At 47.4% G+C, this 12859-nt stretch overlaps 3 protein-coding genes, 3 non-coding genes and 2 pseudogenes across 6 annotated transcripts; 1 reads left to right on the top strand and 7 right to left on the bottom strand.

Annotated features, from left to right (window-relative positions):
• Nucleotides 1-2557: 2557 nt before the first annotated feature.
• Nucleotides 2558-5347, bottom strand: LOC123041618 (uncharacterized). The gene is made up of 4 exons (XM_044464206.1): nt 5196-5347; nt 3381-3442; nt 2925-2983; nt 2558-2842 (listed from the first exon to the last, which is right to left on the bottom strand). Exons 1-4 carry the CDS (start codon nt 5279-5281, stop codon nt 2828-2830), a joined length of 222 nt encoding a protein of 73 aa, XP_044320141.1. The 5' UTR covers nt 5282-5347; the 3' UTR covers nt 2558-2827.
• LOC123047897 (uncharacterized) lies at nt 3618-3698 on the bottom strand (annotated as a pseudogene).
• On the bottom strand, nt 3972-4064 carry LOC123047824 (small nucleolar RNA snR60/Z15/Z230/Z193/J17). Its single transcript, XR_006423175.1, has one exon. It is a non-coding gene; the product is annotated as a small nucleolar RNA snR60/Z15/Z230/Z193/J17 (small nucleolar RNA).
• Nucleotides 4386-4466, bottom strand: LOC123047752 (uncharacterized; annotated as a pseudogene).
• On the bottom strand, nt 4597-4684 carry LOC123047749 (small nucleolar RNA SNORD25). The gene has a single exon (XR_006423115.1). It is a non-coding gene; the product is annotated as a small nucleolar RNA SNORD25 (small nucleolar RNA).
• Nucleotides 4794-4881, bottom strand: LOC123047747 (small nucleolar RNA SNORD25). Its single transcript, XR_006423113.1, has one exon. It is a non-coding gene; the product is annotated as a small nucleolar RNA SNORD25 (small nucleolar RNA).
• Nucleotides 5348-5571: 224 nt separating the features above from the next.
• LOC123045987 (protein trichome birefringence) lies at nt 5572-8731 on the top strand. The gene is made up of 5 exons (XM_044469252.1): nt 5572-7112; nt 7225-7417; nt 7709-7905; nt 8004-8162; nt 8240-8731. The coding sequence occupies exons 1-5, from the start codon at nt 5644-5646 to the stop codon at nt 8583-8585; spliced, it is 2364 nt and encodes a 787-aa protein (XP_044325187.1). The 5' UTR covers nt 5572-5643; the 3' UTR covers nt 8586-8731.
• A 562-nt stretch (nt 8732-9293) lies between these two features.
• On the bottom strand, nt 9294-12350 carry LOC123045988 (uncharacterized). Its single transcript, XM_044469253.1, has 3 exons — nt 10589-12350; nt 10196-10425; nt 9294-10090 (listed from the first exon to the last, which is right to left on the bottom strand). Exons 1-3 carry the CDS (start codon nt 11772-11774, stop codon nt 9440-9442), a joined length of 2067 nt encoding a protein of 688 aa, XP_044325188.1. The 5' UTR covers nt 11775-12350; the 3' UTR covers nt 9294-9439.
• Nucleotides 12351-12859: the final 509 nt, after the last annotated feature.

Here is a 12859-nt window from a genome sequence, read left to right as displayed (position 1 = left end):
TTTCCCGCGCGCTGACATGGCCGCTGGCATGATCTAAAGCGCGCACGGTCATGAAATGAGACGGCGCGTTGGGCGTGCTGCCGACCCAAATCTAAAAGAGGGCGGACGACGGGCGGGCGGACGACTCAAACGGACAAAAGCGCCATCCGTTTGGGTAGGCCGTTGGAGTTGCTCTAATTTGACTTTGGCGCAATATTATGTGACCTCTACCCCACCACTCCATGTTTTCCTGTAATTTTGTCTATAAAATGCAATATATATTGCCCAATCCCTACCGTAACTTAACCCACTACCCCTTCGCATTCTTGTCTGTCCTCGTTAGACCACTCCATTATGCATCACATTTGTCTCCTCGACTTACTCCTCCTCCCACCCTAGATATAGTCGGCATCTATCCGAGGAGGATAATGTTGGGCTCTGTAAAAAAATACTGAGGAGGAAATCAAGAGCGTAATTGATATTATGAGAAAAAACAGGTAGGTGTAGATGAAAATCCTATTGAGTTCTACCAAGCATGCTGGCCTTTTATTAAGGATGATTTGATGATGTATTCTTTTGAATTGCATGTTGGGAGATTGGACCTGGGTAGAATAACTTTGGAGTAATCACTCTTATACCAAAAGGGCTTGGTGCTGACATAGTTCAGAAATACAAGCCTATTTGTTTGTTACATCTCCTCTTCAATTTTTTTATTTGTTAAAGTTATGGATGGAAGAGTCAAGCCTTTTGTGCGTAAACTATTTTATGCTTGTCCGAATACATTTATCAAAGGAAGAAATATTATGGATGGGGTCATGTCACTTCATGAGATCTTGCATGAATCTAAGAGGAAAAATCAACAAGGTGCGATACTAAAATTGTGTTTTTCTAGAAGGCTTATGACAAGGTTAACTGAGATGTCTTATTCTATAGCCTGAGAAAAAGAGGGTTTAATGACATGTGGATGGGGTGGTTTGGTAATGTGGTAAAACATGGACACTTTGTGAATATCGATGATTCAATGGGATGAATTTTTGTTAGCTTTAGAAGGTTGACACAGTGAGATCCTCTCTCATATTTGCTTTTTAACATAGCTGCAAATTGCCCGCAAAGAATGATTCAATTGACTCAATCAGGGGAGGTTATTCAAAGAGGGGAAAGCAAGCCAAAAGAGAAGAAACGCCAACGAAAAAGATGAAGACGACATCTAAGGGTGGCAATTTTACCCATGGGCATGTGTGCCCGTGGGTACCTGATCCGCATAGGTTGGGTATGGGCACATTTTCGTGCCCATGGATAGTGCCTGAACCCTACCCGACTAGTCGTGAATAAGGCATGAATACGATTTTTTTCCCATGGGTATGTCATAGACCCTGCCCGATTATCTCATTGATGGGTCATATGTGTAATAAACCCTAAGTTAGGGAGTCTTTATATACAAGCTTCATGTCAACTTTCATACATCCATTTCATTTTTGGTCTCTAGTGATAAAGTACCAACCAATTTCCCAACCATAAAAATCTCTCAGTGGCTCACACCTTCGCCACTTCTGAAACTAGCAATTAGGGCAGTAGGATTTGCCCATGAGAAACATGGGTATGGATATGGTATTCATGTTCCCATACCATCCTTAACGGCATCTCTAGGTTCAACACTGATTTTCGATGCCTCTAACCCAATGCGAAATTCCCAAAACTGTCATGAAGGATGCAAGTAATAACTTTACTACTCCCTCTGTCTCGTAATATAAAATATATTTTTTACAATCAATACCATGATATATTTATAGTAGCAAATTGTACATGGTATAGATACATGAGCTGACTACATCGATTACAAAATAAAGTCTAAAGAAACGAGCAAATCTTCGAGATCTTCAAACTCTTTCTTCTTCCATGACACATATCAAACCGCAGACCATAATATAACACGCACCCCGCCATAATATAAAATGTTTTTGCAAGCTAACATCGCTTGCAAAAATGTTGTGGGACGAAGTAGTAATAAACAGGAGGAATCAGGACCCCCTCCCTCACCTCACCGAGAGAAACTAGTATAAGAGAAAGGAGGCGCGGAGAGAGATGGATTTGTGAAATCTCTAAGAAAGGCACGTGAGCCACCATTGTAGAGTTAGCAAAACCAGGAATCATTCCCCCACGTCCGCCAACCAATAGCAGTGCAGATCCGGGTTGCAAACAGCGACCTTCATAACTGTTGCGAACACCGCCAACAAAAGAAAAACCATAGAAGAATCCCACTTAAATTTATGGAATTAGGTAATGAATTACCCCCTCCATATCAAAATATAAGACCCATTTTAACACTACAACAGTGTTAAAAAAGGGTCTTATATTTTGATAGAGGAAGTAAAATATAGCTTTCGGTTGTTTGCATGCCACCCAAAAATGTCTAAGCTTCTACATTTAAACTGGTCAGACGAACAAACGGCAAAATGAACACGATGATATTTCCTGGAAATCAACATAGTCATTGTTATATAGATTTGGCAGCCAAGGTCATAACAACAGATAGACCGCAAAAACTAGTCATAAAACAAAGCATATAAATTTGTAGAACTGAGGCCCAGTCAAGGAGAATCCCTCTAGAATTTTTTCCGGCAGGCTACATAGTAATTTGTTCCAGCATAGAAATTTGTAGAACTGAGACTCAGCCAAGGAGTAGAATGATGCTGTGCATGTCTAAATAGAAAATAAGATCATTTGGATTCAGATTTTATACAATGGCCACTTGAGGATGGCATCCAAAACTAGGATAAGAAAAGATGTATGGGAACGCTGATAGCAGGATTGTACAGCTAGCAACTTGATGCACGCGTAGGAGTCGGCATCACTGCTTGAAGCCCTGCAAACAAAGATCTATTCAGTCACCTGCAGCATTTCAAACAACCACACAGTGAACCACGTCAAGGTTTGGTTTAACTCACATTATCATGCCCACGAGGATCCCTAATTTGCTCTGACACCTCCTCCCTCGCTTGTTTAACTGTTGAGTAAGAAGCAAAAATTACCAGATTAATGTTAGCACACATAAGGCATTAAAATCGAACCCACACATTCAAATAATGTGGTGAACTGGTGATGCCACAACGATGAAACACAAATGAGCATAAAAACTACTCCCTCTGTAAAGAAATATAAGAACTTTTAGATCACTATTAGTGATCTAAACGCTCTTATATTTCTTTATAGCAGAAAAAAATTAAATTAATTTAGTATACAAATTTCCTTCACAAAGAAAATGACTTCATATACAAATTCACTATAGAAACCAGTGAAGCTAATGTTCTGCCAAGAAATTGTCAAACTGATATTCAACCGAAATTGGTGAAACATTAAATGAGCAACATTCACGTAATACAAAATCAGTGTAGTGCCGCTACCTCTAGATGAGAGATTCTCGAAAGTCTTGTTGGTCCTCACAGCAAACCTCTGGAAGGCACGGCTGCACAGTAAAAAAAATCATCTTGACATCAGAGTAGATAGTAAGAGTGCTTCCATGACATCAGAATAAAATATAACAAAACGACACGAGAAAATCTCAACAAGCTCCTCACCCAAGGCACACGACACAAACACATACCAGCTTATGAGGAGGAATATCAAAATTTTCATCTACAAAGTCAGATTCAAAAGTCAATCAGCACAGTTACACCAAAGTGGGACCTAAGACTGGGGCGACATATGAAATCATCATCCTCTCGGATATTCAATGCTGACACTAAATCATCTTTAGTACAATCATTAAAAGCAGCAGAAGTTTAAAGCAGTTCGGCCAAATGAATTATTGGCAAAGTGCCACAGCTCGTCTTTCAGGATTGATTCCTGAACATCAGAGTAAAATTTAATAAGATAACAAGAAAGAAAAACTCAGTCAAGCTCCACCTCATCCAAAGTACAGAACACAAACTCACATCAGTTAATTTAATTTGCCAGGTTATGATTTCTCAAATGCAATTTCAATCCAAATTGACAAAGGTCATCAGCTAGGAGCGAAAGACTATTTTGTTCAAGTCATCACAGTTTGGTCATCCGAACTATGCACTTGTAATCATCACCCGAGCTTGCAGACCGGTAAAAGGAAGTACAAAGACAAACAGAGTTTGACCTGATTGATAATTATGCTTTCCACATGAAGAGAATTGAGACATATGCTTGTCTATTAGTTTAGTTTAATCATCGGCCAAACAAACAAAATAGAACAGCAAACCAATAAGATAATGCGATAGGGGGACTGAAAATTTTGGTAGTCGGCAAGGCAAACAAATGCCAGTTATGACGAACGAGACCAAATACAAATCTTAACCGTCCTCCGTAACAATTCAGACGGAGAACACAATAATGTGCTTGTTATCCAGATAAAGGGTGCGATCAAGGTAATTCTCAATTATAACTCAATCCCTTGGATGTGATTTGAATCTTCCGATTATCCCCGCAGGAATAATTACATGTCTGCTAAAACTGTCATTGGGTCATTGTTTCCATGAAAAATCAAACTGAATACCAGCTCATAGTCAAACAAGAAAAAGGACACAAACACACACAGTAACTGTTGGGCAAATAGGAAATGAAACACATAATGTAATGCAAATGTTGCATAACAACTCAGTCCCTTAGATGTTCTTTGAACTGTGCGATCATTTCCACAAGAATCATTACAGGTCTGTATGAACTCATCACTGTTGCCATGCCCACGTCATTCCAATGAGACAATCAAACAGAACAAGACTATCAAAGCCAATAGCTCTGGTAACAGAATTCACATGACACCTCAACTCTTCCCTTTGGCTTACTATAACGACTCAGTCCCTTAGATGTTCTTTGAATCAAGCGATCATGCTCGCAAGAATCATTACAGGTCTGTAAAGGCTCATCACCGTCACGTACGTGCACAACCCTACGAATTTGTGGGATTTGGTCCAAGATAAAAATTTGACCTTGTTCCTAGTACATGCTCGAACAAATCAATAACAGTAGCATATGTAAGAGCTTGCTGCGCCCTGCACCATAGGTAATCCTATGCAAAGAGCACATGAGAGGGCAAGCCCACGATACAACGAGACGATCCACCCAACGACCAGATGACGAAGCGCTACCGATCCGAACGACGAAACCCTCGTGAGATGACGACGGATAGATCTAATCTGTGTTATGGGGAGAGGGACTGAGGGAGGGAGGCAAGGGGCGTCGAGCATTACTTGTTGGCGAGGCCCTGGACGAGGAACTCGTTGACGACGTAGCCCAGCGCCCGGCTGAAAATGCCGCTGCCGCCGCCGCAGGCCATGGTGGACACCTCGCAAAGGTGGCGGAGGCAGGCGCCTGGTCAGTTGGAATGGCGATGCGATGCGACATTCGGGTGGATCGGTACGATCATCTATATATACGCGGGCTGGGTGGGCCATTGCGGGCGGCGAACGAACCCTAGGAAGCGAGGGACCTGATGGGCCGGGTTATTTGTGGGCTAGGCCCAGCTGACGGCAACGGTCCGCGTGGATTTGGGCCCAACTGGTCCATAACGGACTTTTCTCCATAAACTCTGAGCCTGCCCATCGAGATCCGCTCCTGCCGGCAGTTGCTAACCGTCACACTGACCAGCAGCGCACTGGAGTGAGTGAGGGAGTGATCGGCGATCGCTGACCAGGCACAATGGCCGGCTGGAGGAAGGCGTGGCTGTCCGTGCTGGACCGGAGCGGCGGCGGCGGCGGCGGCGGGGCCAGCAGCGGCTCCCTCCAGGCGCACCTCAACGGCCTCCTCTCCCCGTCCTCCTCCTCCACCTCCCTCGCCACCGCCCACAAGCGAGGCAGCGGCGCCGGCGGTAAGCACGGCGGCGGGCCGTACGTGAGCACCAAGGCCGTGCTGGCCTGCTTCTCCGCCGTCCTGGTGATCGCCTTCTTCTACATCTCCGTCACCGGTCGCCCCTCCCCCGACGACTCCTTCCCCACCCCGACGGGCTCCTCGCCGGCGTCCGGCGCGCTGCTGTCGTCGAACTCGTCCACGCCGACGTCGCCGAGGAAGCCGCTTCCTACCCACCCTCCCGTTCTTCCTAACGTAAGTAGCACCGGCACGGCTCAGCGGAGCAGCGCGCGCAATGCCACCGTGGTGTCGCCGAGTCGAGTACAGAGCAACAACTCGGATGATGACTGGGCGCCGGCCGATGGCTCGGGACAGCCGGCATTGGTGCCGGAGGATATGGGGAAAGCGCAGGGTCCCCTCTATAACGCCGAAAACGCCACGATCAGCGGATCGGACGGGGAGCCCGTCGTCGGCAACGGCACTAAAGCGCAAGATGTAACCGCAATGCCGACGCCGGCGTGGCGGAGAGCGGATGCAGCGAATTCCACAGGAAAACCCATCATCGGGGGCTCTCCTGATGAGCCCGCGGACTCCGAAGGCGCCACCGGCAACTCTACCGACACGGTTGTGCGTTCGAGTAAGGAAGATCGAAACGCGAACGCCAGCGTCGACAATGTACCGCCGAACTCGACGCGGCGAGCAGCGCTGCCATCAACAGCGCCGGGTCAGCGAAAGGAGGACAGACGCAGGCGCAAGAGAGCGTCCATGGCGAGGCACAAGCAGCGCTCGATCAGGCGACGGAAGGAGTTCGTCCACCCGGTGCAGGAAGGAGCTGCCGCCGACAACAGCGACGGCATTGCCACGGCAGGCGCGAACACCAGCGTTGCCATCGGGCCAGGCAACCACCAGGTGGTGTGGACGTCCTCCGCCGACCATAGCGACGGCGCCGGCACTGGCACCGTCACGGCAGGCGCGAACACCAGCGTTGCCGTCGGGCCAGGCAACCACCGGGTGGAGTGGACGCCTTCCGCCGACCACAGCGACGGCGTCGGCACTGGCACCGTCACGGCAGCCGCGAACACCAGCGTGTCCGTCGGGCCCGGCAACCACCGGGTGGTGTGGACGTCGGGCGTGCAGGACCTGGTGACCTTCGCCAAGTGCGATCTGTTCAGCGGGAGGTGGGTGAGGGAGGAGAACCACGCGTTCTACCCGCCGCGGTCGTGCCCCCACATCGACGGCGACTTCAACTGCCACAAGAACGGCCGTCAGGACACCGGCTTCCTCAACTGGAGGTGGCAACCGACCGGCTGCAACATTCCCAGGTGCATGCATCCTCCGACTAGATTCTGATCATAGCAAATGTTGCTAGCAATTTCATTAGAGACACTCTGTGATCGAAACTTAAGTTATCTTCTCTTGTGTTGCGTCGGTCAGGATGAACGCGTCTGATTTCCTGGAGAGGCTGCGGGGCCAGAGGATCATATTCGTCGGCGACTCGCTGAACCGCAACATGTGGGAGTCTCTGGTCTGCACTCTCCGCCATGGTGTCAGGAACAAGAAGAACGTGTACGAGAAGTCCGGGAAGAACCAGTTCAAAACCAGAGGATTCTATTCCTTCAAGTTCAGAGTACGTACTGGCTGCCTCACTGAATACTGACATTTTTTTTGTTCTCATCTTACATTCACATTGTATCACCAAAGAGCTAGTTATGGACAGGGGTGTGTCGAAGCTTGCTATCCATGTGCCAGAGCCATGAGTTGGTTGCGAGATTTTATGGGTTTCACCTCTAGCCTACCCCAACTTGTTTGGGATTAAAGGCTTTGTTGTTGTTGTTGTTGTTTTGTATCTCACATTCGCAATGAGAGAAGAGAAACTTGGTAGAATGTTGTCAGTTCAACTCATGGTACTTGATTGCAGGACTACAATTGCTCTGTGGATTTCATAAGATCGACATTTCTGGTCAAAGAGACGGTCCGCGAGAGCCCAAACGGCACCGTACTCGACGAGAAGCTGAGGTTGGATGAGCTAGATGCAACGACTCCGGCGTACCAGACTGCCGACATCGTCGTCGTCAACACCGGGCACTGGTGGACTCACCCAAAGTCGTCAAAAGGGTCTGTGAATAGTGCAACACTTCCCCCAGAACTCCTCAGGTTAAGCTGATCTGCTAGTCAATCTGTTTACATCCTGATCGGTGAAATGTTTGTGACAGGCTGAACTATTATCAAGAAGGCAACCGTGTGCACCATAGCCTTGAGGTGATGGACGCATACATGAAAGCACTGACCACATGGGCTAAATGGGTCGACAAGAACATAGACCCAACAAGAACTCAGATCGTGTTCAGAGGACTCTCCCTAACACACTTCAGGTAACTATTATTAAGAGACAGCCACCACAACCATATACTATTAATCTTACTCTCATGATCGATCCGTTTCGCTGCAGGGGAGGGCAGTGGAACTCCGGAGGGAGGTGCCACAGGGAGACCGAGCCGATATTCAACCAGACGTACCTCACCGAGTACCCCAAGAGGATGAGAATGCTGGAGAAGGTCATGAGCAGGATGAAGACCCCTGTGATATACCTCAACATCAGCCGGCTCACCGACTACCGGAAGGACGGCCACCCGTCGGTGTACCGGGTGCGCTACGAGACGGAGGAGGAGCGGATGGCGGCGGCGGCGACCAAGCAGGACTGCAGCCACTGGTGCCTGCCGGGCGTGCCGGACACATGGAACGAGCTGCTGTATGCCTCGCTGCTCCAGGCAGGCAAAGGCCCCTGGAGACTATGATAGGATGTTTACATGAATTTTGTTTGTCCTTTTTATAGCTTGAGAGGGGTAGATAAGATTTACAGGTAGTTCACGAAGTTCAGTTCTGTGATTAGAGGTGGATAACCTTCCAGGAAATCATGCATTCAGTTAGTTAGACCCGGTTAGCAGCTAATAATCATTACAAGGCGGCGGCATTTTAGATACTACCTCTGTAAACTAATACAAGACTTTAGATCACTACTTTAGTGATCTAAGAGGTCTCATATTAGTTTACAGAGGCAGTACTTCACATATAGTAGACACAAATAGTCGGATAACATTAGTCGATTCGCAAATGGTTGGACAGATTAATTAAGCAAAGAGAAATAATTCTGCAGTTTTGCAAACCACATGCAAGACAGAAACAGATAAAATTGGGCAACAGGTACAGGACTTTAGATCACTACTTTATAGTGATCTAAAAGGTCTCATATTAGTTTACAGAGGTAGTACTTTACATATATAGCATAATACTCCCTCTGTTCTTAAATATAAATCTTTCTAGAGATTACAATATGGACTAGTACGAAGGAAAATGAGTGAATGTATGCCCTAAAATATGTCTATATACATCCGTATGTCGCCTATATTGAAATCTCTAATATTTAGGAACGGAGGGAGTAAGTGATAGTAGACACAAATAGTCCGATAACATTAGTCGATTCACAAATAGTTGGACAGATTAACTAATCAAAAAGAAATAATTCTGCAGTTCTGCAAACCGCATGCAAGACATAAACAGATAAAATTGGGCAAGAGGTACAGGACAGATTTATACTACTAATCAAAGACAAATAATTCTGCAGTCCAGAACATCCACGGCACAAGAGCCGTCAAACATGTCCTTCTAAGAGGATATCCCTCTTGTGCTTAGCAAGTTGGGACCAAGCGACAGTTATCTCCACCTTAGAGTCACCAATCTCACATATCGCTCGACTTATGTTGCAGTATTTGGTCCTGAACCTGACACTACCTTGTCTAGCAATAGCATCACCAGACTGTGAGTAGGCTTGTATGACAAACTGCAGGCTTTCTTCAAGTTCTACAGAAACAACATGCCTTGACAGATCAATGTAACCATCCGAGCCCATTGGCATTTCTCCACCATCATCAGAACGATGAGAATCAACCAACACAACTTGCCTGGATAGGGAGTCCGTAACTTCCTGTGGTGGCGAGGAGCACATAATCCGCCCGCCATATTCAAAAGGCCAAGGCGCCCCTTCAACAACACGCGCACTCAAGATAGTAGCCTGGACTGTCTCTGTAAGTCGCTCATAGCTCAATTCTACTGTGCAAAAGCTGTTGCTGGAGAACGTGGTATGTAAACCTTCATGGTAACCACCGGCGTAAGTAAAGCGATGACTCATCAATGCTCTGTCGCGAGACCTTGATGAGCCCTTTACTTTCAGTTGGACTTCGAAATCAACATCGTCCACAGCCACAATTGCACGGGACGGGCCAGTCAAGCGCAAAAAAGGATCCTACAGGCATCATAATCATCATTATAGTTGAATCGAATGAACGAATGCACATGCAGGAAAAAAAGGGGGGAAATTAAGAGAAATACTGTGTAACATGGTACATACCTCTGGAGTTAGTTTTTGGCAGTTTTCCCTTCGCCGGGAGAAGAGAATGTTGCGGTTGTAGTCCACGGCATCTCGGGCAGCGACGATCCCATAAACATGGAGTGGCAACTTCAACTTTCCATCTCTTCCAACAATCTTCACGGAGTAGATTTGCAAGGTGCTCACAGTGCGAGCAGCGTACGGGATCAGTCCCGGCGTGCAATGTGTAAAGTGCATAGGACTCAATACGGCTGCAGCAGCAAGTTAATCCAAACGTTAAGACGTGTTGTAACATCAATTATTTACTTACTCATACAAGGAAAGAAGATAGGAAGGGACGAATCTGACTGTGTTGCCATTGTTTTGGAAGACTAATAAGATGAGAAGGAATCGGCGGATTTTATGTTTACTTACTCCTGTCTTCGAAGTTACCGCAGTCGTCTCCCCATGCAGATTCCCAGCCTTTACGCCCTAAAGCAAACAACTTGTCCGCCATCTCCATCTCTTCCGTGTCTGATTTTGTGAATTCCGTCTCCTCCGCCTCCTCAGTCTCCTCTGCCTCGTCCTGAAGTGAGAAGGGGATCGGGTCCATTGTGTAACAGCTCGGTGTGTCAATTTGATCCTGCTCCCACCTCAGCGCGTCCTTTTGATCCTGCTCCCGCTCCTTGCGTAAGCCAGCTTCCATCTCTAACAGCTCCTTACGGAATTTGTTATACATCCTTACACCCTCCGGAGTCATCTCCTCATCTTCCTCCTCCGCATCCTCACATTCGAGCATCTCGTAATATTTGCACAAGTTGGGCATACCATTCTCATCGCAATCCAGGCCCATCCTAAAGCTTGATTTTTTGCCTTGGTCCATCATCCTCGAGGCATGCGTCTCCGTGCTTGATTTGCTTTCGTTACTTGATTGGCCTTGCATCTCCGTGCTTGATTGGCCTTCACTACTTGATTTTCCTTGGTCCATCATCCTAAACGCACGCGTCTCCGTGCTTGATTGGCCTTCACTACTTGAGTTGCCTTGGTCCATCATCCTCGACGCACGCGTCTCCGTGCTTGATTTGCCTTCGTTACTTGATTCGCCTTCACTGCTTGATTTTCCTTGGTCCATCATCCTCAACGCATGCGTCTCCGTGCTTGATTGGCCTTTGCCCACCGTGAGATCAATCATCTGGCTATCAGCAGCCTTCTGGTGCGTCTCCATGTTTGATTTACAAAGGTCCATTGTCAAATCTGTTACAGATTCATCCACCTCTTCCTTGCTACTCTGGTTAAGACAGTGGGTGCTGGATTTGCCTTTGTCCACCTGATCAGTCATCTCCACATACTCCTTGGTCCTCTGGTCCTCAGCACATTGGTCAGCCATCTGTTTATCAGCATTGCAGGTATAATCGTATATACTCTTGGAGATCTTCAAAAATCTATACGCCATGTGAAACAGATTGGAGACATCGTAATAGGAGATGAGGGGGATACTGATTTTGCCCAGAATAGATGCCATAGATGCCATCTCGTCGCACAAGGCCTCCGCCTGCTCCAATATACAACTGAATTGGCCTGCGCTCCCCCTCGTCCTCGCCACCGTAGGGCAAATATACATGCTCCAAGTTGGATTCGAATCTGGAGGCTGGTTTGATTTTCTCCGAGTCGATCTCCTTCTGTTCGCAGCGCTCGGGCATCTGCTCGGAGATGCAACTGACTTGGGAGCTCACACTCTGCGTGTTGGAGTTGGACAGATCCATGCTCTCCTGATCGGCCATGATCTCCTTCTTCTGCCCGACCCTCGGCACTGCAGAGAACTTTTTACGCCTCCGCGGCACTGTGCGTTTGACCTCCGGAACCTCCCTTTCCAACTTCTGGCACGCGATCTCGCTCCTCAGGGACGTGATTTTCCTCACGGTCTCAGGATCGAGCGAAAGAACGTCAGACTGCTTCTCCCTGAGCAAGTTCACCAGGGACGCAATCTCCATCCTCAGGATCTCTGCTTCGGAGAAAACGCCAGGCTGCGGATCCATCTCTTCCATCGCCAACTCACGAGGCGTCAGCACCTCGCCTCCCCCGCCTCCAGCCGCCATCGATCTCTCCTTTTTGGGGGTTGAGATTGCTAACCAGGCCTGCCGCGTGGTATGCTCGCCGCCGCCGCACTTTAAGTTAGGGTTCTACTAAACGAACACGGCGGACGTTTACGATTTTTATTTTTTTATTAAAGGAACACAAATACTCCCTCTGTCCTAAAATCCTAAAATAAGTGTCTCAACTTTGTACTAGTTCTAATACAAGCTCAAAACATTTATTTTGGAACGAAGGGAGTACATTCCATTACAAAAGATTGCTGGCGGCGGCCGCGACCAAGCAGGACTATGCCTGCCAGGCATGCCGGACACGTGGAATGAGTTGTTGTATGCCTCACTGCTCCAGGCAGGCAAAGGCTCCTGGAGACCATGATAGGATTAGGGTGGTTACATGATGAGAAAAATTCACTGTATGTCATCAAATTTGAGCCGGGTGACAGTTTGGTACCACTACTTCAAAATACCCTGTCCACGTACTTCCGTGAGGGGTTCACTTTGGTCCATTTGTACGATTTCGTGTACGTATTTGCTGACTTGGCCAAATCAACGGCCGCCAGCTCGCTTTGACCGACACATAGTCGATCCTAGGGTGAATACTAGTAGATCGGGGGGG

Source organism: Triticum aestivum, chromosome 2B (genome assembly GCF_018294505.1).
Source record: "Triticum aestivum cultivar Chinese Spring chromosome 2B, IWGSC CS RefSeq v2.1, whole genome shotgun sequence".
In the NCBI taxonomy this organism is placed as follows: Eukaryota; Viridiplantae; Streptophyta; class Magnoliopsida; order Poales; family Poaceae; genus Triticum; species Triticum aestivum.
The sequence above is the reverse complement of the archived record's forward strand: the minus strand, read 5'-3'. Positions and strand labels throughout refer to the sequence as shown.

Bases quoted from the DNA above. Each gene is read 5' to 3' on its own strand.
- LOC123045987 (XM_044469252.1), top strand. From the start codon at position 5,644: ATGGCCGGCTGGAGGAAGGCGTGGCTGTCCGTGCTGGACCGGAGCGGC. The intron at 7,113-7,224 runs GTGCATGCATCC...TGCGTCGGTCAG, and splicing joins ACCGGCTGCAACATTCCCAG to GATGAACGCGTCTGATTTCC. The intron at 7,906-8,003 runs GTCTGTGAATAG...TGTTTGTGACAG, and splicing joins CACCCAAAGTCGTCAAAAGG to GCTGAACTATTATCAAGAAG.
- LOC123041618 (XM_044464206.1), bottom strand. From the start codon at position 5,281: ATGGCCTGCGGCGGCGGCAGCGGCATTTTCAGCCGGGCGCTGGGCTAC. The intron at 3,443-5,195 runs GTAATGCTCGAC...TTTACTGTGCAG, and splicing joins GTCCAGGGCCTCGCCAACAA to CCGTGCCTTCCAGAGGTTTG. The intron at 2,984-3,380 runs GTAGCGGCACTA...CTTACTCAACAG, and splicing joins CGAGAATCTCTCATCTAGAG to TTAAACAAGCGAGGGAGGAG.
- LOC123045988 (XM_044469253.1), bottom strand. From the start codon at position 11,774: ATGTATATTTGCCCTACGGTGGCGAGGACGAGGGGGAGCGCAGGCCAA. The intron at 10,426-10,588 runs GTAAGTAAACAT...TTGCTGCTGCAG, and splicing joins CGGTAACTTCGAAGACAGGA to CCGTATTGAGTCCTATGCAC. The intron at 10,091-10,195 runs GTATGTACCATG...TGATGCCTGTAG, and splicing joins GCCAAAAACTAACTCCAGAG to GATCCTTTTTTGCGCTTGAC.